The 27,376-nt window shown below is 33.7% G+C and overlaps 4 protein-coding genes across 4 annotated transcripts; 3 read left to right on the top strand and 1 right to left on the bottom strand.

Moving 5' to 3' along the window:
• The first annotated feature begins 180 nt into the window (after positions 1 to 180).
• On the top strand, positions 181 to 16,639 carry LOC146531321 (uncharacterized). The gene is made up of 10 exons (XM_085198716.1): positions 181 to 316; positions 397 to 585; positions 890 to 1,138; positions 2,633 to 2,718; positions 3,400 to 3,638; positions 3,957 to 4,071; positions 4,348 to 4,520; positions 5,120 to 5,242; positions 5,624 to 5,820; positions 14,194 to 16,639. Exons 1-10 carry the CDS (start codon positions 314 to 316, stop codon positions 15,256 to 15,258), a joined length of 2,439 nt encoding a protein of 812 aa, XP_085054842.1. The 5' UTR covers positions 181 to 313; the 3' UTR covers positions 15,259 to 16,639.
• A 274-nt stretch (positions 16,640 to 16,913) lies between these two features.
• On the bottom strand, positions 16,914 to 21,310 carry Srp68 (signal recognition particle 68). Its single transcript, XM_085198718.1, has 6 exons — positions 20,784 to 21,310; positions 19,683 to 19,804; positions 19,159 to 19,386; positions 18,743 to 18,931; positions 18,188 to 18,318; positions 16,914 to 17,988 (listed from the first exon to the last, which is right to left on the bottom strand). Exons 1-6 carry the CDS (start codon positions 20,875 to 20,877, stop codon positions 16,962 to 16,964), a joined length of 1,791 nt encoding a protein of 596 aa, XP_085054844.1. The 5' UTR covers positions 20,878 to 21,310; the 3' UTR covers positions 16,914 to 16,961.
• A 431-nt stretch (positions 21,311 to 21,741) lies between these two features.
• RpL29 (ribosomal protein L29) lies at positions 21,742 to 23,268 on the top strand. Its single transcript, XM_085198427.1, has 4 exons — positions 21,742 to 21,810; positions 21,949 to 22,003; positions 22,084 to 22,148; positions 23,112 to 23,268. The coding sequence occupies exons 2-4, from the start codon at positions 21,967 to 21,969 to the stop codon at positions 23,229 to 23,231; spliced, it is 222 nt and encodes a 73-aa protein (XP_085054553.1). The 5' UTR covers positions 21,742 to 21,810; positions 21,949 to 21,966; the 3' UTR covers positions 23,232 to 23,268.
• A 2,315-nt stretch (positions 23,269 to 25,583) lies between these two features.
• LOC146531318 (uncharacterized) lies at positions 25,584 to 27,308 on the top strand. The gene is made up of 2 exons (XM_085198715.1): positions 25,584 to 25,942; positions 26,028 to 27,308. Exons 1-2 carry the CDS (start codon positions 25,785 to 25,787, stop codon positions 26,365 to 26,367), a joined length of 498 nt encoding a protein of 165 aa, XP_085054841.1. The 5' UTR covers positions 25,584 to 25,784; the 3' UTR covers positions 26,368 to 27,308.
• Positions 27,309 to 27,376: the final 68 nt, after the last annotated feature.

The raw sequence follows: 27,376 nt of genomic DNA, 5'->3' as shown, positions 1-27,376 counted from the left end.
CCACTTCAATAAACGTGCATTATAATGTCCAAACTTATATGTCACAGCAAAGTAAGTTAGAAAAATATCATAATTGGTTAAAAATAACAATTTTAGGAAAACTGCCACTTACCTCAGGCTTGGTCTTATAAAATGTAATTGCAACACTGCTAGTCTTAGATTAATAAAAATACATATAAAAATGGTACATCTGGCAGCACCAGCTCTAAGTCTGTCTGTCAAATAGTCATATGTCAACTTGTGAATCAAGATTTTTTGCTGGTTCGCCTTTGCCCGTTTTGTTCGTAACATCTGTGACCTGAGATTCTAGTGTATGGTAGGTATAAGTCAGATGTCCTGAGTTATTTTATTATATGAATAGTTAATTAATATAGATTTTAATTATCAATATTCCAGCAAACCACTGTAGAAATCATGGCCGAATCTCAAGTGAACGACAACAGCACTTGCGTAGTGTGTTTTAAAAATGTCGTGTATTTCTCAATTGGAGAATGTGATCACCCCGTGTGTTTTGAATGTTCAACCCGCATGCGAGTTTTGTGCCTGCAGAACGAATGCCCTATATGTCGTCAGGATCTTTCTAGGGTATGCTTAATTATTATAGGTAGAATAAAATCCAATTAAGAATTACCAATTGAAGGCATACATTCTTATGGTTTTATTAAAGTTATGACACAAACTCTTGTAGATACTTAAATAATATTGTTCAATTTATTAACATTATTAACATTTTTGATGTAAAAAATTTTGCCACATATATATAATATTTATAATACTTTTTACAAATATTACTATTGAAATATTTTTAATTATCCATTTTATACTTTAATTAATAAATTGTCATTTTTTTAAATTATCACATTAATTCATTTTGTATGTAAATTTACAGGTAATTTTTACTGAAACTGTACAACCTTTCAAGAAACTGCAAAATAGACCTTTTCCTGACCGATTATTTGAAAGGCAGTTTAAAATTGCATTTTGTAGTGAAGAAATAAAAAATGCATATGAAAACTTACTTGAGAATCGTTGCAAAATTTGTGACAAAATACCCTTCCGTACATTCAGCATGTTAAGTGACCATATGAGGAAGGTACATGAAAGATACTTTTGTGACCTCTGTGTGACACATTTAAAGGTATTTATTATTATTCTTTTTTAAAGCTTCCCTCTGTATCCTGTATATCACAGAGTAACAAGAGTGTGGAGGCACTCAATTCCTCACTTTTTGAAAAATTTTCAAGACACAGCATTGTCTTATTACCAGAGAGACAAAGTGTTTTTTTAAGTGGGAATGAAATCTACAACTACAATTATAATCAAGGCACTAAGACATGACAGCCTCCAAGTATATTTATGAATAAAATGTAAATATGATATAATGTCTTACATTATAAAATTTACATAATATTGCATAACATAACATGTTTGTTCAAAATTCCACATAATTTTTATTTTTAAATATCATTTATATACTTCAAGAAATTATATTGAATCTATACTAATATAATAAAGCGGAAGAGTTTGTTTGTTTGTTTGTTTGTTTGAACGCTAAGATCTCTGGATCTACTGGATCGATTTACTTTGTTTTTGTTTTGTATGAATGCTGCATTCTTCAGAAGTGCTATAGGCTATATAATATTACATTACACATATATACTAATAAATTAAAATACTTTCTAATTTGACAAGCAATATATTCTGCCATGTTAATAGCAACTGTCGTCGCTACGCGTCATTTTGATATTCATTTTTATGAAAATATATATAATAGTCACTTTTAGCATTTCATCTAGATTGAAATTATATTTCTATAGAAATTATATTCTTATATTTCAAGCAGGCGTAGTCGCGTCCGGGTCCGCTAGTTATAGATAAAATTAAGGCTGTTGTGGTGCACATGTGGTGTGGTTATGGTGGTGGTACAAGCGTGTGACTGCAGCTTGATAGATGTGGATACAATTTCCACTAAAAAAAAAATTGTCTGAAAATCTGTCTTAATGTAACTTTGTAATGGTTTTTGTAAATAAAATTATAATAAATTAATAAATAAAATAAATCATGACTCAAGAGAATTAATTATTATTAATTAATATTTCCATTTCATCCCTCTGCTTAGCCTGCTATGTGTGGGATATGGCATGAAGCTGATAGATAAAATTCACTTTGATAAATTTTTTTCCTTTAAAGATAAGTATAGATAAGAACATATAGAACCAATTATTGCTTATTTATTGCCTAAATGACCTTTAAAATAATGTTAATATTTATTTGTATTGAATAAAAAACCTACATAAGTAACAGTATTTATCCACATATATAAGTAACAGTATTAAAAAAAAAACTTACAAAATCCAGGACCAACATTTGTTTAATGTTTTTATAAATGGTAAAAATAATTAGGACATTAACATATAGTTATAGGTAATCTATAAATTATATAATGTTAATTTTTGTGTCAGTAGAATGATTTTGGACTTTTCTCTAGAAAGGTGTGAATGTGAAAAAATAGATGTAATAATGTTGTGCAAACATTGTTCTTGATTAGAATATATTAATTAATTTGCTAATTATACATCAGTCTTATTTTCTTAATTTAATGCTCTTCTTTAATATATTTATAACATTTCAGATATTTACTAATGAAAGAAAGTGTTATACTCGGCAAGAACTGGCCCACCATCGACGGAAAGGAGACCTAGATGATACCTCCCATAGGTAATGTCACCTAATTAATATTCATTTATATGTTATTAATTTAAAAGTGTATTGTATGAAATTAGTACTACATTCCTTTCACTTTTAGAGTTATTAAATTATTTTTTTTAAATAATGATATTATAACTATTAATTTGAATTTCGTTAAATATTCTCTTAGATAATTTTTCCATATTCTTATCTTTTGCTAACATTGCAATCATTACATTAAATAAGACTTGATAAAATTGAATGAAAAAAATAACAGTTAAAAATAATAATTTCATCTTTAAATGTAATTTTCGAAGTTTTATTCTGATAGGTAGACAGCTTTGCTTGCCTTAAGCTTAACTTCGCTTCCGCTCACCTCGAAAATTTAAAATGACTTTATACTAGGTTCCCTTCACTTACGTTACTATATATGTGGGAAAAACGTATAGCTGAAAATTTTAAAAAAAATCAGTACGATCGAATTGTCAGCCGCAGATGGCCCTGTAGATTTGATTTTAGGTGAATTTCTTTTTCCGATTGTAAAATTCACAAAAGTTCAGAAAATCTATTAGGCGACCATGACTCGTTGGCCGTACTTTAACTTAAAATTAAAAAGTTAAATCAGCTTCACGCTGTATCCCGCACATAGCAGGGTAGGTAGAGGAAACCTAGTGGTTAATACACTCTGTTCTCTTTCATATTATAATACAGGGGACATCCACTATGCGAGTTCTGCGAGGAACGTTTCATGGACGCAGACGAGCTTTACCGCCATTTACGTAAGGAGCATCTCTACTGCCATCTCTGCGACGCGGACGGAAAGAATCTGTACTATGCAACCCACTCGGCACTGGCACATCACTTTAGGAACGAACACTACCTGTGTGAAGAGGGCGAATGTGCTGGACAACACTTGACTGCTGTGTTTAGAAGTGAAATCGATTTGAAAGGTATATAAAGGTATTTGGTTGTATTTCTATTGCCGAATACTCCCGAATCGTTGTTTTATATGTAAATAGTGGTAGGGAACCTATCGTACGAGTCCAAAAGTCGCACTTTTCTTTTTATTTATTATTTAGAATATAATTTTCATGTAATATAAAAATATATTATTTATTTATTTATATATACTTTATTGCACAAAATTACAAAAAAACAATGTACAAAAGGCGGGCTTAACGCTAAAAGCAAAAATATTACATGAAAATAATCCATGTTAGTAAATAAATAATATAATATTTTAAGCGGACGAAGTATATTTGTTTTAGCTCACAAGGCAACTATCCATGGGCGTGGTATGCCGCGCGGCGCCGCGAGGCAGGCGCGCACATTGGAGTTGCAGTTCAATATAACTCCCCATCCTGTAGTTCAAAGAGTACCAAGGTGTGTATCTATCATATTGATGCATAGTGTTAAAATATTCAATTTTCCAATTTCTGCCTAATTTATATCAGGTTGGGAGTCGAGTGGCGGGATTTAACGCCGCATTTTGTCTTATCATCAGAGCGAGGATATGAAAATAATGATAAGAAATCATCATCATAGGAGTTGAACCCTCAACCGTCGCGATTACAATCAGGCATTGTGCTGGTGCACCATCACGTTCTAAATAATTTAACCGACATGAATAAAAGAGGTAATATGGTTATATACCGACAGGGACAGAGACATGCGCTCGCGGGAACAGGAACGGGAACGTGAGCGCGCATCCCCCCCACCACCGGCGCAGGTGTCGCCCATGGACCCACGCAGCGACGAGCAATTTCCGCGGCTGTCGGCGGCGCCGCCCGCACCCGCGCCGCTGCTGCCGCACGCGCCGCGCTGCTTTAGAGGTAATATGGAGTTATTTATTGATGATAACGATATCGAAGTCATTTAATGATGATAATGATACTATGGGTGTGAGTTGAGTAAAGAAGAGAGAGAGGGGGTCCATGTCCATGTCTTATATGGGCCTAAAGATTTTTTTACTTATAAAAAATTTAAGGGAAATAAAAAAAATGTTTTAACACTAAAAACTGTTTTAGGTAGTTACCTAAGCTAAGAAATATCATTTAGACCGGTTCTAAATGATATTTCTTGCTTTAAAGACGTAACACAGTTGAGACTTGGTTCAAGGAATTCCTTAAATTGACACTATTTTTGTGTTGCGCTATATGATAAAATAACTCACATGAAGATTCTTTATTTCATACAATAAATAATAACCTATCCTCACTTCCAAGTGACTATTGGAAACCAGGACCCACTAGAAAATATGTGTGGATGAATGATAGGTTATTAAATTCCTACAAAACAAGTGTCGTAACCTATTATTTGAAATATCTAAGTCGTAGTAAAGAATTTCAGACAGTTCAAAATTTAAATACAGCCAGATCTCACAATTTTTGTTATTTAGTATAATTAACATTATTTTGTTTATATTATACAGGTGCAGATGGCTTAGCGCGAAATGATAAGAACTTCCCAGCGCTAGACGGTTTTGGTGGAGGTTCCGCGACAGCGTCAACTCCAAGACCCGCCATGCCGGTTGCTGCTACACTTTTAAGAAATTGTAAGTATTTAATTAATTTATCAGTCTGACATGTATGTATTTGTATATGATATTGAAGTTTCCAAGACCACATGATATTTGTGAAACTAAAAACAGGCCAACTTTGGTCAGTCGTGACGTAGGGACACAATGTGTGTGCCGCACAATACGCAATGCCTCTAGAAATTGGCGGAAAGTGAGAAGCGGAGTGTCTTAACAGTAATCCCTCTGCCATGATAAATGCGTGATACATCTGAAGCTGATTAAGTTTGTTGATTCAACACCTTATGTCTCGAATTCAGGTGAACAGTAGAGAATGAAGTGTCTGAATATTATGTTTTCTCTGCTTACCTTCCAATATACAATATTAACAATAACCTTTATTAAAAACTACATTCACAGCATCATCAAAACCCAGTGTATCCATTCAAGTGCACAGCCAGCCCAGTGCCAGCAACTTTCGGTTAACTCAAACTAGTGGTAATCGCATCTCTATACCGTCGAAGAAACCCCTGCCTTCCGATGATGACTTCCCCTCTCTCGGTATGCCTAGAGATGATCATCCTAGTATAGGAGCTGGAACTGTACAACCGTCCAAGGTATGTTTGTTTATGTAGGAAGTATACATATATTTAATAATATTGTAGGGGACGTGGCCTACACTATAGCTGGAGATTAGCGGCTCGATAATAAAAGATAATATATTAAATAAAAGTTGCTTTATTGCTTGCTATATGATAATACGCTAATGAATGCTACCGGTCCGCGGTCCGAGTATGCACTGCCTTATAATAGTAGCGCCGGGAACTTGCTCAAAGGCTATGCCGCGGTGTTCGGTTACAATATTTGGACCGAACATGCTCCCGGGCCAGAGATAAATGATACATAAGCTATGATGAGATGAATGAGATGAACTTAAGAACTATTACAAGATGATAAACAATTTTTCTTATAACTAAGTTAAGACTAAATTATACAAAACAAAATAAAGATTTTCTCTGATTAAAACAAATTATTTTGCTAAAAGATTTCGGCTACTGATGATAGGGGATGTTGCTTGGTTTTTAAATATAACCCTATCACAAACATATGGCTGACGGTCAGCCTTGCCCTGCTTTCGCGCACTTTCACTGACACTGACACTATCACTAACACTTGCACTACGGTTATGAAGAGGAATCTCGGGTGAGATGGCCACGGTCCGTCGCTGCCGCCACCTGCGCCATCCAAACACTGCTACCGCTGCTATTGCTGCTCCCACCAGGATATAGCATATTGTATACTGGTGTATGTCGTGGTAAGATATGATGTCCACTGACTCACTATCTTTTCGAAGCTGCTTCAATTTTAAATCGAGATCGTTTAGTGAATCGTTTGCGAAACTTGTAAAATTTAATTCTTGTATTGGCATAGGTATGTTTAAAAGGTGATTAATTTCAGCGGGTATCGTAGGCGTAAAAATATCTGTCATTATCTTTAAGCTACTCTTTTTGGATCTTTGCGCATATAGAGAAAAATCCTTTCCTTTAATGAGACATCCTTCCTGCATGGTAACAATACCGACCTTGCTCAATGTTTGTGCTGTTATTTTGTCATCGCATATTACACGCACAGTGTAAGAATCACAGAAGAAAAATAAATATTTATTTTCAGCTAGCTTTATCCATTTACGTTCACATGATGATTTAATTATTTGACAAGTGTGTGTCATTAAATCCTTTATACAAAAACGCTCATTAGTATATAAAAATGATATAATATTTTGCTGTTTACATATGTAAAACTGGTCGCTTTTTAAGCACTCTTGTAACTCGGTCTGATACAATGTAAAATAGGCATCTCGTTTTAAATTGATCGCTACGTAATCTGCTATAGGAATAACACTGACGGTGTTATTCTTGACTTGTTGAGGTACAGCTATTAGATGATAAAGTGTATACGAGTCTCGGTGTACCAAAGGTAAATTTATCTCAAATAATAAAAATTGCTGAGTCATCCTAACTCTGATATTTAAAAGACTATATATTTTAAATAAATCTGTGTCTAAATTTTCTAACGGTAAAGTAAGTTCTTGTGATAAATGTCCTGAGATGATGTGTAACTGTTGTCGAAGTTGTTCCGGTTGGATTAGATGAAAGTTGAGTTGTCCATGATGAACGTCGGTGATGGTGTCTAACATGGTATCTTGAATACGACGTAGATTTTGCAATAAGTTATTTGCTGTAATTGCGGAAAGTGTAAATTCCTCGTTGAACGAAATATTATTTAATTTCTGATCAATAATGCTTATTGAGTTATATATGTTATTTATATGCTTATTTATAATTTTATGCTGTTTCTCTATAGTCACTTCAGTACGTTTTAATAAATTATATTCGCCCTCAATAATAGACGTTTGATTTTTCCATAAGTGCAGTAGATGATTATTGTTTGCTTGTATGAGTTGAATGTCCTGTTGATACTTTTCTGCGAAATGTTCGTCTAATACGCCGAAGAGACTGTTTGCAACGTAGCCTACTCCATTGATAAGCCCGCGTCTCCGTCGCGTGCCGCTGTTCCCGCGCTGACGCATGACCAGCTCATTGTAGTACTCCAGCTCGTTGTACTCATGTTTCAGTTGTAGCAAGGTAATGTTACAGTGATTGTTTAAATATGAGCTATCACATACTTTTTCCATATAGCCCGTCAATTTATTATATGCTTTAATTCCTTGCCAATAAGGTGACGTATTATAATAAACCACGAGTGTCCATTTGTCTTGAATTAATTTCATATTGTATAATGGGTTCAAATACAGTGAATTATAGTTTTTTAAATATGTAATATTAAATTCACAGTAAGACGGACTTATAACATTCATAAATAAGATGAATGTAGTTGCTAGTGATAAAAGTGATATGCGTTTCGCTGGCCTCTGTATGCTCTCCTTTGGATTTTCTTTAGATTTACGCTCCTTGATGCTATTTGATGCTAGATTCGTCTCCGACTTAATCGGCAAGAGTGATAATTTTGTAATTGGTCGTTTGATTATTCCACTTGAAGTACGCAGGGTGACCACACGTACGTGATTATCCGTTCCAGGGAAAATTTCTACTACTCTCCCTAGGCTCCATTGTTGTGATGGTAGATTATCGTCATGGATTACGACAATATCTCCTACTTCAATATCTGGTTTAGCTTTTAACCATTTACTCCTTACTGATAGCTGAGAAAGATATTCCTGTTTCCATCTTTTCCATAAATCTCGAAATAATTTAGTTGTTAATTGCCATCTCGTTCGGGCATCTTCTTCTGTATCTATTGTGGACAAGCCTGGTCTTCCAGTTAAAAAATGAGCTGGTGTTAATATATCTAAATCGTCGATGCTTTCTGATAACGCACAAAGTGGCCTCGAATTTAAGCACGCCTCAAGACGCGCCAAAAGAGTGGAGAATTCTTCAAAAGTTAGTTTTTGTTCTCCTAGAACTCTCCGCAAATGAAATTTTAAGCTACGTACTGCTCTTTCCCATAATCCGCCAGCGCTTGGCCATGCTGGTGCATTAAAATGCCATTCTATACCTAGTTCTTGTATATTTTTATGACATTCTTTACCGAAAATTTGCTGTATATTGTAATATTCTTCCCTTAATGCTCGATTTGCGCCAACAAAATTCGTACCGTTATCACTATACATATGTGCAGGTGCTCCGCGCCTTGCTGCCATTCGACGTAGAGCTGCTAAAAACGCAGAAGAGCTTAAATCCGACACTAGTTCTAAATGAACCGCTTTAGTAACCATGCACACAAATATGGCTATGTATCCCTTACAAGTTTTGATACCTCTTCCTTTATTCGCTTTGATATCAACGTATCCCGTATAATCCACTCCGGTATGATAAAATGGATATGATGAATTTACTCTTGCTGATGGAAGATCCCCCATTAATTGATTGTTGGTTGTGGTATTACACTTTCTGCAGGTAACGCAATTTTGTATAAAATGTTTGGTTGCTCGATTTCCCTCGATAATCCAATATTTTTGTCGTAATACTGATAATGTAAGACGAGGTCCTCCATGAAATGTTAGTGTATGTGCTTGATCAATCAATAAGTCTGTTAAACGGCCTTTATGTGGAATTAATATGGGATATTTCATATCTGAGCTAATAGTAGCGTGACGTAGTCGCCCACCTACACGTAATAGCCCAAATTCATCGATAAATGGATTTAAATTTAGTAATTTACTGCTTGATTGTAATGCTGTATGACTTTTTAAATTATTAATGTCACAAGTAAACTCTGTACGCTGAACATGTTTTATTATTAATTTACTTGCATATCTGAGTTCTTGTAATGTGAGATACTCGCCGCTCCGTTGTTTTCGCTTGCCGTGGATAGCTCGAATGACCCATGCTAATATTCTTATAGTTTTATTAAATGAACTATATTTATTTAATAACTCCATTATTATGTCGTATGGGTTCGGTATATTTTGTACAATATTTGCTTGGCTTTTCTTCTCTTCTTGATTAGTAAAATATTCTTTATATTGTGGAATCGCATTGTTAAATAGCCAAGGTGGTCCCTGCCACCATAATTTGTTTAATTGTAATTCTGTTGCTAAGCTTCCTCTGCTCGCTATATCGGCGGGATTTTCCGTCGATTTTACGTATCTCCAATTTTCTTTAGGCATTATATTAATTATATTTTTAACCCTATTGGCAACAAAGACGTTCCAACGACCAGGATCGCCTTGTAGCCATCCTAACACTACCATGGAATCGCACCAGCCATATAATTTAATAGTATGATTATTTAAGCTAGTTATGATTTTATCAATTAATTTAGATAATAGCAACGCTCCACAAAGTTCGAGTTTAGGTAGAGAGATCGGTTTTTTAAAAGGAATTAATCTTGTTTTAGCGGCGACTAGTGTGACCGATGAGTTAACACGTGCATAAACTACGCATGCGTATGCCTTTTGAGATGCGTCGCAGAATCCATGCAACTCTATACAATCGCTCTCTTTACTATTTAACCACCTAGGTATATTAATTTTATTTATATTTATTATACCAGATCGTACTAAAATCCATTCAGTTAAGATTTCGTCGGGAACTACTTGATCCCATCCTAAATTCGATTCCCACACCTTTTGAAATATTAATTTTAATTTTAATATAACTGGTGCTATCCAGCCTAACGGATCGAAAATTTTTGATATTTCCGAAAGCAAAATTCGTTTAGTAGGCTTTGATTGTATTTTTTCTGTTATATTGCTGTTAAATGAAAAGCTATCTTGTTGCGAATTCCAATATAAGCCTAAAGTCTTAGTTTTTTCTATTTTAAAATTAAATAAATTTGACTCCGTGCTAAGCTGACATTCCTGGTCGATATTGCTTAATAATTCCGCTTGATTTGACCTCCATTTCCTTAAATTAAATCCTCCAGACCTTAAAAGCATGTCCAAATTTTTTACTAGCTCTTGACCCTGCTGAATACTATATGCTCCGCTAACTAGATCGTCGACAAAAAAATCATTTTCTAAAATGTTTGCTGCTTCGGGATAATTATGCCTTTCATCGTCTGCGAGTTGCCTTAATGTCATAAGTGCTAAGAAAGGCGCTGCTTTAGTTCCGTACGTTACAGTTTTAAGCTGATAAAATGAAATAGGACACTCAGGAGACTCTCGCCACACGATTTTTTGATAAACTTGATCAGATTCGTGTACAAAAATATTTCTGAACATTTTCTCAATATCCGCTGTAAAAACGTATTCATATTTCCTCCATTTTAATATAAGCATCTGCAAATCTTGCTGTAAATTTGGACCACGGTACATAAAATCATTTAAGCTACTTCCGTTCGAAGTTTTCGCTGAGGCGTTAAAGACTACACGTAGTTTTGTAGTGATAGATTCCGCTCGCTCCACACCGTGATGTGGCAAATAACACTCCGATATCGTATTTCTCGTGTTTTCTGTACACAATACCATGTGTTTTAAATTAATGTATTCATTTATGAATAGCTTGTAATCCTCGGCATATTTTATATTTTTATTAAATTTACGCTCTAAATTTTTAAATTGTGCTACAGCTACGTGCTTCGACGAACCTAAATTCTGAATTTCGGGTTTCAAGGGCAGCCGAACTTCATATCGGCCACTTTTTAATCGTTTTGTTGTTGATTTATATGTATTTATGCATTCATGATCTTCTGAAGACATATTTGAAACCTCGGAAATATCCTCTATTTCCCAAAATTTTTGTATGTCGTCAATGTTATTTACAACGACGTTGCAATTAAAAAATTGAGCATTCCCACATAAAATCCAACCTAACTGAGTTTGCTGTGCTATGGGTTGGTTTTCGCTATTATTTTTTATAATACCGGCCAAAACTATGGTTGAATAAATATCGGCACCTAATAAAAGATCTACTGGGCTGCTAATATGGAATTCTGGATCCGCTAGATCAATGTGCTCTAAATGCGTCCACGCTGGCTTTACGAAACTTCTATTCGGCAAATTTTTAATTAAATTATTCATAATATAAACTTCAGTATCAAAGGAAAAATTATTGTGTATTGAACAACAGGTGATATTGAGCATCCCTTTACAATTGCTTTCCTTTTCACCTACTCCGAAAATTACACCTTTACACTGTGATCTCTTTAAGCCTAACCTTTGTGCTGCGTTTTCAGAAATTAGAGAGATTTGAGAACCTTGATCGATAAGTGCTCTCATAGTGATTTTTGATCCATCTGAAGATATGACGTTTATTTTTGCCGTCGATAATAATATTTCTTTACAATTATTGTTAGGTAAATGTAAAGTGCTGACTGAGTGGTCATTGTTTTCCACATAATTATTTTGCGCAATGGCTGTTGTTTGATGTCCGTTTGGCGTCGTATTTATTCCGGTTTCGTGTAACAGCGTGTGGTGGTTTCCATTGCAAAGGCGGCATCTTTTCAATGAAATACACCTATTTCCGTTATGATTATACAAACAATTATTGCACAATTGTTTTTGTGAAACGATTTTATGTTTTATTTGTAATGGATATTCTATGAATTTTTTGCACTGGAAAATTCCATGCGGTTCTGAACAAATAGGACATTTTGTGCTTGCCACGTGTAAAGATTTTAAAGGCTTTGATGAGTTTTGTGGCTTGTAATAGTTGCTGCGAAATGTATAATTTTTATGCTGCTGAGGATGATTTTTATTATTAAAACTATTAAAATGGTTATTAGATGCTTCCTGTTTCTTTCTTGTTGATTCGAGAGTAGAAAACTTCCCTTCTAAATATTTTAAAAAATCTTGTAAAGTCGGCAATTCTTGTGGATATTTTAAAGATTCTATATAAGACGTATACGACTCTGAATCTAATTTTTGTGACAAAATATGCACAATAAGTGGATCCCATGAGCTAGTATCGACACCCAAATTGCGAACGGCGTGGATACATTCAAAAGTTGTATCATGTAGCTTTTTAATGTGCGATAATGATTGTTGCTGTGCCGTCGCTATGTTTAATAATGTGTTAATATGAGCAGTAAAAATACGTTTTTTGTTATTATAACGATGATTTAGAATTTCCCAACATGTTAAATAATTTTCATGGCTAATAGTAAGATGTTGTATTAATCTTTCGGGTTCCCCTTGAACTTTACCTTTAAGAAACTGCATTTTTTGCGAATTAGATAAAGAAGAGTTTTTATGTATGGCTTCTGTAAAAAGATTTTTAAAAGCCAACCAATGCTGATAGTTTCCATTAAAGGATGGAATATTTATTTGCGGTGTGTACTTTTCGCGATACGACACCGAAAACATATTAGAGTTTAAAAGTTTCTTTATGTTGCTATATTCCTTTTCATGTTTATTAAATAGATATTCGTACTCTCCGTCTTCTCCGTTCAATTCAGCATCGATTTCCCAATGTAACGTGTCTATAGCTGTCCAACGGGTTTGTATTTGCTTGAGAATATCATCGTATTCCCATCTCTCCGATATTGATTCCATATCAATCGCTGATATAGTCCTAGAAAATGCTTTGAAGTTAACGAACTGCTTTTTAAGCATGTCATCCAGTTTGCTATTTGAACCCTGGCTAACCTTCTTAGTACTTACGTACTCGCTCGCTTGCTGTCCTGCCGCGGAAGTTCCCGCTTGTGCTCCTTGAAATTCATCTTGAGGCTCCCCTAACTGATTTAATTGATTAAGTATAAAAGATTTTGTTTCATTATATTTCTGCTTTGTGTTTTCGTATTCAGAGTTAAGAAAATACGGATGACTCAGATTTTTAAACTCGCGTAAACGATCATCATTGGCCTCGTAATCCGACCAGTATGCCTCTAAATTATTTAATCGCCTTTTCAAAGACGTTTCTGATCTTCTTTCCTTGCTTTCTTTTTTGATATTAATTATAATCTTATGAATAGCTTCGCTAATCTCGATTTGTGTTTTAAATAAGTCTTCCATTTTTTAAAGATGAAAAAGTTAGATATATAAAAAAATAGGAACGATCTTACTTGATATATGACGCTACGTCCTGATGTTATTTGCTGATTATATATTTTAGCCTCGTGGCCAAATATTATTCTTCTGCTTGCTCGTTACACTCACTCACTTAAATAATTAGTAAAGTCACGATAATTCACTAAATGCTAGTCTTTGCTAAAAATGTCTTTTTATAAAATTGCTTAAAAAATTTGCTAGATGCTATCCGGCTCGAAGGACCAAAATGTAGGGGACGTGGCCTACACTATAGCTGGAGATTAGCGGCTCGATAATAAAAGATAATATATTAAATAAAAGTTGCTTTATTGCTTGCTATATGATAATACGCTAATGAATGCTACCGGTCCGCGGTCCGAGTATGCACTGCCTTATAATAGTAGCGCCGGGAACTTGCTCAAAGGCTATGCCGCGGTGTTCGGTTACAATATTTGGACCGAACAAATATTTACTAATTTATTTTTATATTTGTTTATAGGTTGCGTTAATCAATAGTGAAGAACTGCGGGTTTTAAAGAATAATCAAACTAATCACCAGCCAAAGAAAGTTCACCTCAATTCAGAGGCATTCCCCGCTTTATCAACAACCTCTGTGCCGACCGCGCCGCCACAGTGGATCACTGTATCCAAGTCTAAGGAGAAGGCTAGAGCGAGACCCGAACCCGCACCCGCGCCTCTTAAGCCCGCCTTCAACCCCATCGCTGACTTCCCCACACTACCAGCTAACAAATCCAAGGCGAAAAAATCACAGGCACCAATTACTCAGCCTCAGTATCAACCTCCACTAACCAACAATAATGTTCCCAATGAATCCAATAAAAACAAAAAAGACAAAAAGAAACAAAACGCAAAGAAAGAGAAAGATTCAGAATTTAGTCTCTTGAACGATATGGCGGACATAAAAATAAAAAAAGAGTATATCACCGCCAGCGTCAACAACAACAACAGCAGCGCGGAAGGCGACAGGAAGATAAAGACGATAACTGATGCCACAGTCAATTCGCAGAAGAGCAACGGCAGCGACTTCTCCCTCGCGCCGCAGGAGTACCCGCCTCTGGCAGGTGGTCGTCAGGTGGTGAATGGCACCGGCGCGCCGCCCGGCTTCAAGCGGCGCCCGCCCTGCGACGGCATGACCTTCACCAACTCAGCCGGCCAGTCCTTCCCCGTGCCCCTCCACGCCTACATACCCCCGCCCGACTTCGAGCCCCGCAACCGCGCGCTTGTAAAGCGGTTCGCGGCGGCATTGGGTGACGCGGCGGCAGTGGATCGGTTCAAGGCGGCGTCGCGCGCGTTTCGCTCGGGCGGCATCGGCGCGGAGCAGTTTCACGCACACTGCGCGGCGGCACTGGGCCCGCGGCTGAGCGCCGTGCTGCCCGAGCTGGTGGTGCTGCTGCCGGACATCGGCAAGCAGCAGGAGCTGGCGCTGGCGGTCCGCGAACTAGCCGGCGCGTGCGACGTGTGTGCCGTGTGCGGCCAGTTGCTGGCGCCCGGCGACCGAGCGGCGCACGACGCAGCGCACTGGCCGCCGCTCGCCTCGCGTTGACACTCACCTGTGAGTGCAGTGTAGCGCATTTTAACTACTATACAGTGTGATTATCCGAACGACCGCTTATCCTAATTACTATTCCTGCCCAACAAGAACAATTTTTCCATTTGATTCAATTTGTTTGAGGAAAAACAAAATAAAGTAAAATTATAATTGAAAATGCCTGAACGTTCTCATCTGTACATTGTCCAATATGTATTTTTTTTTTATTCAGCGTCAATTTTAAGCAGTATATTTTATTACACAACTACAGTTTATATTTATTGCTATTTACCATAAAAGATATAATTATGTTACTAAATATGGTTTTTTATCATCGCGGATAAATGTGCCGCTGAAAAAACTGGTTTTCTGAAAATCTATATCCTCCCACTCAGTTCGGATAATCGACGCTTTACTGGATGTACCATTCGTCTTCGTCACTACCATGAAACAATGTTTCAAATAGTTTCTTAATATTTGTACTTTATCGTATTTGCAGTAAATGATTTTATAATGATAATTTATAATGATTAATTACAAAATTTCATGTATTTATCTATTTAAAATTTTAACCGAAAAGGACAGGCAATTGGGATGATTTCCTTAGAAATTCTGTAGAATTTTATATTGTCTCTCGCTTGCGATTATATAATTTTGTATAAATAAAGGTAAAGTAAACATAGTTTTTATGTAATATAGATTGTATTTGTACAATAGAAAATTATCCGAAATTGGTTGGTAATTTGTTAAATTAGCTATCAAGTTTAAGAATGTTGCCATTCAATGGTGTCTTTACTATATTTGTATGGATTAAATGTAATATGTATATTTGGATTATAATTTTGTTAAAGTGACATTTAGAAAACACCTAATATATTATAGAATTAAGACTCGAGGGTTTTGTTACGAATTTATAAATAAAAGGCCATGGTGGAGTAATTGTGGGTTCGGTTCCTACTCGATCAAATAAATTATTTACATTTGCCTGCACTGACCATTCAAAGCGCGGCGTTGAGCTCCAGAAACCTTTTTCCTCCTGGCATTAATCCCGGATATTGCCAGGGTCTGCCATTCAAGTTGAGCTCCAGAAACCGAGGATCGAAATATCTTGTCATTACTGCTATGTGGGAAAAAGCGTGAAATTGGTTCTAAGAATTTATAAATAGCTCTTCAACTACTGCCACTGCCTTCATACTGTTTGATACTTATATCAAAGCCATATGTTACTTAAATATTCATATTTAAAGCCTTAGCTTTTTATAGTTATCTAGTGTTTTTTTATTATGTGTAAATGAAAACAAACAACAACAAACTTCACATTGTCTCAATTGAAAATTGTGATTATTTAAAATGTAAATGTTATTCACAGTGTAAAATATATTGTTTTGAAGATTTATTATATTTTTATACTCTCAACTGAATGAATTTCTTTAGTTTGTTAAATTTTCTGTTATAAAGTTTTTTACTGGTTTTATTGCAGATACCTACAGATCCTCAAAGATCCTAAATATAATTTTGTGGTATAAATAAACTATATTATTCTATAACAAATCTGATTGTTCATCATACTAATGAAATATAAATATATAGTTATAATTTTTTAAAATATTCGAAAATTGTTTTACAAACTATTTTTGAATATTTACAGACATTATTAAAAAAAACGCAACTGAGACAACAAATATGTATATATTCATGAAATTGAGAAAAGTATAAAATTATTTGTCACTCTTGCCCCATCCCAAAAAGCCCTTGACAAGCCCTGTTATACCAGCACCCTGTTTCTTATTATTCGCGGCACCAGTTTTATCATCTAAATTGGGGAATTCCACGAAATTGCACGCCAAATCGAAGAACAACGGCTTACAAGGCACCGCCTCCATCGGTGGTGGCATTTTGAATATGTTAGGGTTTTTAGTTAAAACATGGCTCTCTTCGCGGTAGTCGTCCAAACGGTCGACTAAAGGTTTCTTATCTTTGTACAACTTGCCACTGCTATATTTGGTGTCTTCATCATCGTCATCCTCTAGCACTGAGTCAGCGTGGACTTCGAATTTGCAACTTTCGATATCTTGTTCAAGTATTTTCAGTTTGTTTATCAACTGTTTGTCCTGCAGTTTGCTAGCGAGTGATTCACTTGTATATGTGCTACAACGTTCTAACATAGCGAGGGCCTCTCTAAAACGCCTAAGGCCAGTCAAAACTTGAGCTATATAATAGCAACGGAAAGCCCTATACGCTTTAAGCTCGATATCGATTTCCTTTTGATATCCACCGTCAGTCTCGAAGCCAGGCAGTTGTTGTAATTCAGTGTAATTTTGCAAAATAATTTCGTATAGCCGAGTCAAATCTTGAGGTCGGACTTTTTTACCGTCGATCGGTTGATTGTTTTTGCGCGCTTCCTCAGCCTGTTGCACCAATAGGTTGTTCCTTTCAATAGTACGAACTAAACGTAAATACATCAAGTAAGAAAGCAGATAATTAATGCTAGACATTTGCTTGGATTCCGATGGTGTTTTAGATTTGGGATCATTTTTGATTTCGTCTTTTAACGCCGATATGGCGTCTTTGCAGTCCATCAAGATATTTTCTAAGATGTCGATCTTGTTTTGCACCGCGGTTGCACTCGCTACAGACTTGTCTAAGTCTTGTAGGGCAATTAGAAATAGGCGTACTTTTTCAGGGCGCACTGTGACACGACGCCCGCGCCATTCCACTTCGTGCATCACTCCGGAGCGAGACTCTCTGTAATAAAACAATATGGTAAAGTATTTAATTTGTATCTTAATGAATAAAATATGGATTGAAATTAAAATTGAGAAATAATTCATTCATGAAACAAAAAATCTAAAGAACATTTTTAAATATAGAAATGCACCAAAATTTAATGACAATAATTTGTTCGGTGTAAAAAAAATATCACAAATAATATCAATAATATTACTTGGCTTGAGCCATAAGAGTGTCCAAATTATCAATGAGGCCCTGTCCCCTCATGGCTACGAGGTCGCCCGCAGCGGACTCGTCACCAATGTTATAGGCGCAGTAACGAAGACTTGGTTTCAATTCGTCCACCTGTTAATAAAAATGGTTTATATTGTATTGATAAATTTGTAATTAATGTTAAGATTGATGATAAAAGTCGTGCTAGGGCACAAGCGTGTGACTGTAGACATTATAGGTTGTAATTCGTATCCCACTTGAGGAAGTGAAATATTAAATATTTTCATCTCTAATACTACATATTGTAATTGTTTACATTATTTTGAACTCGTCAACTCTATATTCGGCGATAAGCGGGAAATGTCTTAACTTAAAGTTATCTTAATATTGCTATATACAGTGTGGTTGATAACTTGTTGGCACCCTGAAGTTAGCTGTAGATATTTTTCTTATTTTTTAATTATAAAGTTTAGAAATCATCATAACTTGGTGGCCGCAATATGTCAACCGTACTGTACAAGTCATATGGGAACCTTTGATATAATATAACAATTACCTTCTGTTTATAAATAACTCTCTCTTCTTCAGATAAAGCGGCACTCAATTTCTCCAATACTAATTGAGCCCTCTGCAAGCTTTCAGCAGCTGGACGCCATTGCTGGAGTTCTAATAACAAAACTCCGTTTAACCACGCGGAGTATGCACCTGCTTCCAGTTGTGTGCGTGCGTTGCAGGCTCCGCTTTCCTGTGAAATTAATATGAGAATTATATATTAATCTAATTGGAATTATATGTACATAATTTAAATTTTCAAGACATTGCGTTTTGATAAATGGCGGAACTCAACACGCAATTCGACGAAATGTGGGAGACGGAAATGTCTTAATGGCAATGGAGTGAATTAACACTTGGTTCTCTCTGCCTACGATACAGCTTGACCCCAAAAAAAATTGGTCCTTGTTCAAAATTTACCTCACAAAGTTGCAAAAGCATTTGAGCATGAGCACAAGCTTTCTTCAAGCGGGATACAAGATGGAACTTCTTTCTGGGCTCCGTGTTTGCCTCTTGCCGTAACTGCATTGCGTGGGCCCACGCCCTCTCGGCCTGGAGTAAAGGTACGCAAAGTAAACGGTTCTCAGCGTTGGTACTGGTGAGGTGGGATGATGTTATGTCACGCCGACGATAGTGACGTCTGTCGCCCTGAGAAGTAACATTTAGAAATAGATTAGTTAAATTTCAAAGGCGACGATATTCGATCACATAGTCCTGGTAAAAAATGAAGATGGCGACTACTAAGTTGTATGTTTTATTTGCGATTGTAATTATTATTTTGTAATTAATAATCAAATCAAATGAAGGATAATTTTCATTTAGTACTTTAACATAAAATAATAAAAGAATCTTTATGTAAAGTATCAATAACTTATTTGTATTATTATATTATTAAATGATTACATCATTCATACATACATATGAGTTCATGAGTACATACATACCTGTGGAATTTTGAGCACTTTGCGCAAGCGGCGAATACGCCGAGAGCAGTAGCCACGATAACGTTGATAATCTCCATGACGAAGACCATGTTGTTGTTGACCATCCTTTGTTATACGAAATACTGTACTACAACTAAGGAATTACAATTTTTTTACAACTTAAAAGCAATATGAAAATATTATTTGTAAATAATAAGTGTGAAGAGAGATTTGGACCTGCTTATGAAGTGTTTCATAACGGCAAAAAAAACCATATTACTTCTTGATATTTAACAGACATCAAAAACGAGAACCTGTTGTTCTCAATCACTCTGACTAAATTATCCGACATCCCTTGAACAACGAAATTTAAAAAAAATTGTTCGATAATTTTTCTTTGAAGTTTTTATTGAACTTTTTCAATTTTAAATTTTCCCCTCTATAGCTTAAGAGTTAGAAGGAAGGGGCATACTTTTTACAATTTCAGAAGTGAATACATAACAAATCACAAAGTATCATTAGAATAACATTGCACAGATGGTTGGTTTCTATGTATAAATGGATATGTTTCTGTAAGAACCTCTGAACTTTTTTACCTTTTGCTCTTAAATATTTAGACACGTGATAAAAAGATGGTTGGATGGTGGTTCTTGGATATCAACAAATAAATTAGTAATTAAAGTTGAAAATTAAAAATCTTTATAAATCTATTGTATTTTACATTATAACTAAGAATACAATATAATGATGAGATCTGACTTATTATATTGGCAAAAGTATATTCTGTGGATACTTACTTACTTACTGTTAGTTATTTACTTTAACACAAATTGGCTTTAAATGCAATAGTTTGAAAAACATTTTAAAAAATTATAATATAATGAAAATTCATTTTTTTCTGAAGTATTCTAAATTCTTAACATAATTAAAAACAAGTAAGTAAATGATCAAAATCAAGTGAAAATTTTATAAGCTTTAATTTTAAATTTTGAAAAAGAACCCTAAATTGAGGCATTTCTTTATTTAAAAAAAATAGAAAATGGGTTTCCTCATTTGCAGAAACAAAAAAATACATATAATTATGGATAACAATAAGCATTCGTTTTTATTGATAAAGGATACTTTCTAATGATAAAGGATTCGCTACTTTCCCATCTTGTTTGTTATCAGCAGTCAATAGCTGGGCGTCCCCATTATCTCCTTCCAAAACTACCATAATTATTAGTTAACACACACTTTTTACTTCTTTATAAGTAACAACGACTAATCCACTCGTAATAAATTATCGTAGTCAAGAAATTTAAAGGAAGCACTTAGCACACGTCACGATATATTGGAAGTATTTAAATGTCAGTGTCAAATTAAATTGACGAAATAGGTTGCCACTTGCACGCTTGGAAAAGGTTGCCACTTGCCAGAGTTCAAAAATTAAATTCGTCTATGAATTATCAATAAGAAAAAAAATATAGTACAGTTTTTAAGGTAATTGGTAAAAGTAAAAAAAAAGGAAACTTTTCCAACAATATATTGGCGTTATAATAAGAATTTGAGTGGGTTCGTCGTTCCCACTCGCTTTAGTAATGACGCATCGCACAAAGCGTGGCGTTGAGTTTCGCCACTGAACACTTAGTATCTCAAGAATTTAGCTGAAAGAGAACAAAAGTGATTTAATAGGAACATAGTGTTTTAAAAGTAGGTTCCCAGGCGCCCTCTGCATACCTTGCTATATCCCAGATATAGTCACCCAGCGTAAAGGTAATAAATAAATTAAATAAAAATTAAAATTGGTAAACTTTTACATTTACCTATTAATTTTAAATGTAAAATGATTGTACATTTAGCAATAAATAAAAATTTAATCACTGTATTATTATTTTTTAGTTTTATTGAAAATTTTAATCGTTTCACGTAATATATGTATCTACATATCATCTGTCATATCATAGACATCTGTCTATCTTCAAAAAATATTCTTTTCTTTAAATTGTTATACATAATACTTAAAACATGTTATGTTTAGTTTAGCAAAATTACGTGGAACGAAAAATAATCCATTTATTGTCAATGTCAAGTGTGACTGACTTGTATTGTAAGGGGCTGTCATATGTGTTATCGCTATCTCTTTCTTTCTAGTTGTGTGATCGCTTAGGTTAGAACCATGGCTTTATTAAAAATATTTTAATTCCTTAAATATCTTCGCAATCTGCCTTTCATATTTAAAAAGTGTTGTGTTTTTAGTGACTATTTAGGTATAATATTATAGTAACTATAGAATTTCTTTTCGCAGAGTTACAAATCTAAGAAAATGGCAAAGTCAAAGAATCATACAAATCATAACCAAAGTGAGTAAACAAGTATTTCTAGATGTGAAACTATATAAAATGAAACGTGGTTGCATACAAAATTTATAATATTATTTCAGATCGTAAGGCTCACCGAAATGGTATCAAAAAGCCGAAGAAGTTCAGACACGAATCTACACTTGGAGTAAGTTTAATTACCTATATGAAATAATTTATTAAATCATAGATTTTCTGAGATTTTATTATTAGGTCTTAGTATTTATAATTTTTAAAGTTACCGGTGCCGGATTTGTATTGATAAACAACCTGTTTAGAGATGATAACAGTATGTCTGTTGCATGTTTTTTCGAAGTAGTTTTTTAATTTTCGACCTCAATTGGAATGGTTTTAAAGTATATACCGTTTTTATGTAGCAGCTCTCGTTTAAACTGTGAGTGACAACATTTTTTAATACAAATAATAAGTACATAAGTGTTACAAATATTTAATATATTCCTTCCGTATGAAATTCTCTTTTACATGGTTTTCTAGAATGAAGTGTGAGTGTTATTTTGTGCTATTTTGAATGTTCCAAAAATCATATTTGTCATCCAGCGTCTCTTTTATCTCTATTCAGCAATGTAAATCCCTTCTCTTCATCTAAATGTGTACCTGTAACTGCACAATTCAATAAAATAACACAAGAATCTTAGAATTCTTTACATTTAAATTTCTCTATAGATGTTCTATAGGACATGACTGACATTTCAGTCATCTATGTGTAATTGAGTGACACTATTATTCAAAACTGATGTTAAGCAAACTTTGTATTTTGAATATTTTATCACTTCAAGCAAGCTTCAAACTCCACTATTGATAGAAATTGTTTATGTGTTTTGTGTATTTACTGCTAACTCACAACTAGAGTTGAAACAAAAATCTGGATTTCAAAACAAAATAAACATTGAAAGAACCAAGCCTAATGCAATAAATGACACTTAAAAAACTTGATGCAACAATTTATATTATCCAGTGCAATTTTTTAAGTAACAATAATAACACAACTCTAATTTTAAATAAATTAGGTGTAAAATTGTAATGTTTATTTCTTCTTTAGAGCCCCCATTACAAATTATACTAAATGTTAATATTTATTGTTTTGTTTCAGATGGACCCTAAATTCTTAAGGAATCAGAGGTTTTGCAAAAAGGGCAATCTCAAACCTGCAAAGCAGTTGGCTAGAGCCGCAGAAAGAAAAGCAGTGAGAGAAGCAAAGGCCAAGAAATGAACACTTATTTTTAATGTAATAAAAATATAAAACATCATATTTGTGTATTTAGTTGGATCCTATCTTGGAGTTTTAAATTAATAATAATTATTTTAAAATTATTTCTCGATATTTGGCTTTGCTTAGAAAAATAACTTAAAAAAAATAAGTAACAAATATTAAATGTGTACGAAGTAGTGTTTATATTTATAAAGAAATTCATAGTTTGCAATTGTTTCTTGTATCTTTAAATCTCTGGCCTTATGACCCTCTAAATGAGAAGGATGCTTAATTTTTTTTAAAAAATATTTTTCACGCCAATATTTATTCCCATAAAAAAATTCTTATCGTATATTTTATTCTTTATAGAATGGAAGACTTAATTTATATTGAGTCTCATTCAATATCAATATTGGGTAGATTGTAAAAAAATGGATGAAATATATATTTTTTTTTGTTGTTGCTGCTAAATCAATACAGTAGTCTATCTAGTCACAAAAAACGTAATTATTAGTTAAATTCAAAATATTCTTTATTCAAATAAACTTTATAAGCACTTTTGAATCGTCGAATGTACATGTCAACAAAAAGCTACCACCGGTTCGGAAGGCAGTTCTGCTGAGAAGAGCCGGCAAGAAACTCAACAGTTGCTCTTTTTAAAGTCAATGGTATATTTTACTATTACATTAGCTGGCAGCTATCCTGCCTGACATTCAATAGACATTAATTCCTCTAAATATTCTTGAACAGTGTAATAAGCTTTACTTGTTAGAAATTTTTTTACAGATATTTTAAATTTTGGTAGTGGCAAATTAAGAATACACTGCGGAATTTTATTATATACACGTATACTCAGACCCATAAAGGATTTATTAACTTTTTGGAGGCGAAAACTTGGTGTAACAAGCTTATCTTTATTTCTCGTTTCTATCGTATGACTATCGCTATTTTTTCTATGACAATGTATATTTTGTCGGACAAAGAGAATATTATAGTATAGAAATTGGGAAGCAACTGTAATAATACCTGCATCTTTGAAAACATCTCTCAGAGAATCTCGAGCTCTTAGATTATAAATATATCTTACGGCTCTTTTTTGGAGAATAAATATTGAATTGATATCTGAAGCACTGCCCCATAGCAGCATTCCATAAGATAAAATACTATGGAAATAGCTAAAGTAGACTAGTCGGGCAGTTTCAACGTCCGTCATTTGTCTTATTTACTTAATTGCGAACGCGGCAGAGCCGCGTTTATCCGCAAGTGCTTCCAGATGAGCGTTCCACTGGAGTTTGGAATCTATAGTAACACCTAAGAAAATAGCTGATTCCGACACATTAAGACGTTCTCCTTTAATTATTACATTAAAATTATGTTTTTTAACATTTGGTAAGGCAAACTCGATGCATTTCGTTTTTTTAGCATTTAACATTAGATTATTAACATCAAACCAACGAAGAATATGCGCTAATGCACTATTCACTTCGTCATAGTTTATTATATTTCTGTCAACCTTAAATATTAAAGAGGTATCATCCGCGAAAAGTACAATATCACATAGGTTCTTCACATAAAAAGGCAGATCGTTAATATAAAGAAGAAATAAAAGAGGACCAAGCATAGAGCCTTGTGGAACGCCCATCTTTAGAGGAGATCCAGATGATTTTACATTATTTATACTAACCGTCTGGATTCTTTGGTTTAGATATGAGGCAATAAGGTCAAGAGCAGTATCCTGTATACCATAATGTTTTAGTTTTAACAACAGACTTACATGGTCTACGCAATCAAAGGCTTTGGATAAGTCACAAAACACTCCAATTGCATTTTGTGACCTCTCCCAAGCGTCATAAATGTGCTTTAGGAGTGCGGCACCCGCATCCGTAGTGGACCTACCTTTGGTGAAACCATATTGCTCACTATGGAAACAATTGTTAATATTTAAGAAAATTGTGAGCTGGTTGAACATTATTTTTTCAAATATTTTACTTAAGGATGGCAAAACAGAAATCGGTCTGTCTGTAAGTTATAAAGGAATACCACTTATAAAATAATGGCGGTACTTTTTTGACAAAAGTATACTGAAAAAATATACATTTATTAGCATAATCTGTAACCAGTTTAAAGAATTGGTAGATTCTTCAATGAGCCGAAATTAAGAAATACATAGTACTAAAATTAATAAGAATATATCTATATTGTTTGGTTAGAAGGAAGAAGCTCATATGGTTTTACCTTAAAGGCCAAAAATTTATCAGGTACTGTTCCTGTCAGTACTTTGAAAAAAATAATAATTTGTCTATGTTAATGTCTAGTATAAAATAATATACTACCTTGATGTCAATGTCAAATACGTAAAAGTATATTTTAATTTTTTTATAAATATAATATAAAAGTTAAATTTAAAAACAACACAGCGCTTTCTTGAAACATAACGATAAGTTTACTTTATTTTGTCATAAAAATCTATACGTCAAAATATAATTAAATTTGTTTAACAGTTAATAGAGAACATAGACATTTATATGGACTTCAATTAAATTCTCTTATAGTTCTTACTTTTTGAAACATATAATGCCTCAAGTTGATTCCAATTTAATCATTACATACGAAGAACGAAAAAAGAACCCTCATCATTTACTTTTATTAATAAATAAATATGTAAACATTTATCTTGTAAAGAATTTAACGATATGTGGATTTGTTCATTCTATAGATCCTATTGAATACAGGTAATTCACATCTATTTTTTTTTATTCATAAATTATTAATTAAGTTATTATTGAAATGATTAATATTATATTCTTTATTTATTAGCATAATCATATTAGAAGTTAGAGAAGCAAACTATCAAACAACCATTGTACCTGGACATGCTATAATAAATGTGGAAGAAATAACTACTGGACAAGATTTAAAAATTCCTACAAAAATATCTGCAACATTATCTACACCTAAATGTTATCTAGAACGCAAAGAGAAAATATTATTGTGGTTTAAAGAAAATTTATTATCAGCAAGAGAATCAGGTGATAATATAGAATTTGGAAATGTTTTAATTTTGCCACCTTACAGTTGTTCAGATATATGTACCAATAATCCAATAGTTGCAATGCAAGTTATTAACATATTGAAAAAAATGCCTGAAAATTATTAATATTGTAATGCTAGTCTATAAGTGAAATGTCTCTATTATACAATAACTTTTACTGTTAATATAATATTTACACTAAAGACTATTAATTAGTGTTATTTGATGTATGTAATTTTTTTTTATCAATTATGCCGGTTGATAAGTAAACATTAAAACACACAGCACAAGAAAGTCCTAAGTCCCAACAAACACAAAAAAGCCTTGAGCATTCCAAGGGTTTATTGTACTAGTACAGAGTCCAATATGTTATAGGGAGAGTTGCTAAAAACAGTACCTTTCTTTGAAATATGTATTGACACTAGCTTCTATATTTCAATTCTACAGTGGTGTCAGTGGAGTACTAGAGCTAAAACGGGCCCTAAGCAACATTATAATTCCAGGCCCTTCAGTGCTGACACATACTTTGCGTTTGGTACTTCGTTTTTAAATGATGTACTTAGTGTTGTTCTATTTAATTATCGGAATCTAAGAAAAAATAATATACATTTACATTTTTCTGTTAAATAGTAATAAGAATTAAGTACAAAATAAAAAAATTAAAACCAAATTTTCGGGCGACAAAAATTACGGAGCCTAGGCAGTTGCCTATGTTGCCTAGGCCTTAGTCCGCCCCTGAGTGGTATTGAATTCTACTCAACATGCAATTCTTTGAAAAATTTGGCTGAAAGTGGGGTATGGAGTCTCTTTACACTAGGTTCCCTCTGCATACCCTGCCATACACAGGATAGTGTGAAGCAAATTTTGATTCAAAAGAATTGAAGTAAGTATACAAATGAAATTTACATTTCAATATATTACAAAAATAAAAATTTGAAATTACTTGTTATAACTATTATTGGTTGATTTAGTATATTTATATGTGAATTATTCTAGAGCTGAATTTATAATTGACTACAGTATATTTTAAACAAATAATAAATTGAAAATTTTATATTATTATTATTTATTTATTTTTTATTTTAAATTGAATATTACAAATCTATTATAATAATAATAAAATTATTAATGATTT

This window comes from Heliconius melpomene, chromosome 15 (genome assembly GCF_056956725.1).
Source record: "Heliconius melpomene rosina isolate 202511_hmr_F chromosome 15, ASM5695672v1, whole genome shotgun sequence".
Lineage (NCBI taxonomy): Eukaryota > Metazoa > Arthropoda > Insecta > Lepidoptera > Nymphalidae > Heliconius > Heliconius melpomene.
Note: the sequence above shows the minus strand (reverse complement) of the source record. Positions and strands in the feature narration are given on the sequence as shown.

Excerpts from the sequence above, each read along its gene's own strand:
- Srp68 (XM_085198718.1), bottom strand. The coding sequence starts at position 20,877 with ATGGTAGTTTTGGAAGGAGATAATGGGGACGCCCAGCTATTGACTGCT. Across the intron at positions 19,387-19,682 it reads AAGTGCTCAAAATTCCACAG|GGCGACAGACGTCACTATCG; the intron begins GTATGTATGTAC and ends GTTACTTCTCAG. Across the intron at positions 18,319-18,742 it reads GAGTTATTTATAAACAGAAG|GTGGACGAATTGAAACCAAG; the intron begins GTAATTGTTATA and ends TTTTATTAACAG.
- LOC146531321 (XM_085198716.1), top strand. Across the intron at positions 2,719-3,399 it reads CTAGATGATACCTCCCATAG|GGGACATCCACTATGCGAGT; the intron begins GTAATGTCACCT and ends ATTATAATACAG. Across the intron at positions 5,821-14,193 it reads GAACTGTACAACCGTCCAAG|GTTGCGTTAATCAATAGTGA; the intron begins GTATGTTTGTTT and ends ATTTGTTTATAG.
- LOC146531318 (XM_085198715.1), top strand. The coding sequence starts at position 25,785 with ATGCCTCAAGTTGATTCCAATTTAATCATTACATACGAAGAACGAAAA. Across the intron at positions 25,943-26,027 it reads ATAGATCCTATTGAATACAG|CATAATCATATTAGAAGTTA; the intron begins GTAATTCACATC and ends TTTATTTATTAG.
- RpL29 (XM_085198427.1), top strand. The coding sequence starts at position 21,967 with ATGGCAAAGTCAAAGAATCATACAAATCATAACCAAA. Across the intron at positions 22,004-22,083 it reads TCATACAAATCATAACCAAA|ATCGTAAGGCTCACCGAAAT; the intron begins GTGAGTAAACAA and ends ATATTATTTCAG. Across the intron at positions 22,149-23,111 it reads GACACGAATCTACACTTGGA|ATGGACCCTAAATTCTTAAG; the intron begins GTAAGTTTAATT and ends GTTTTGTTTCAG.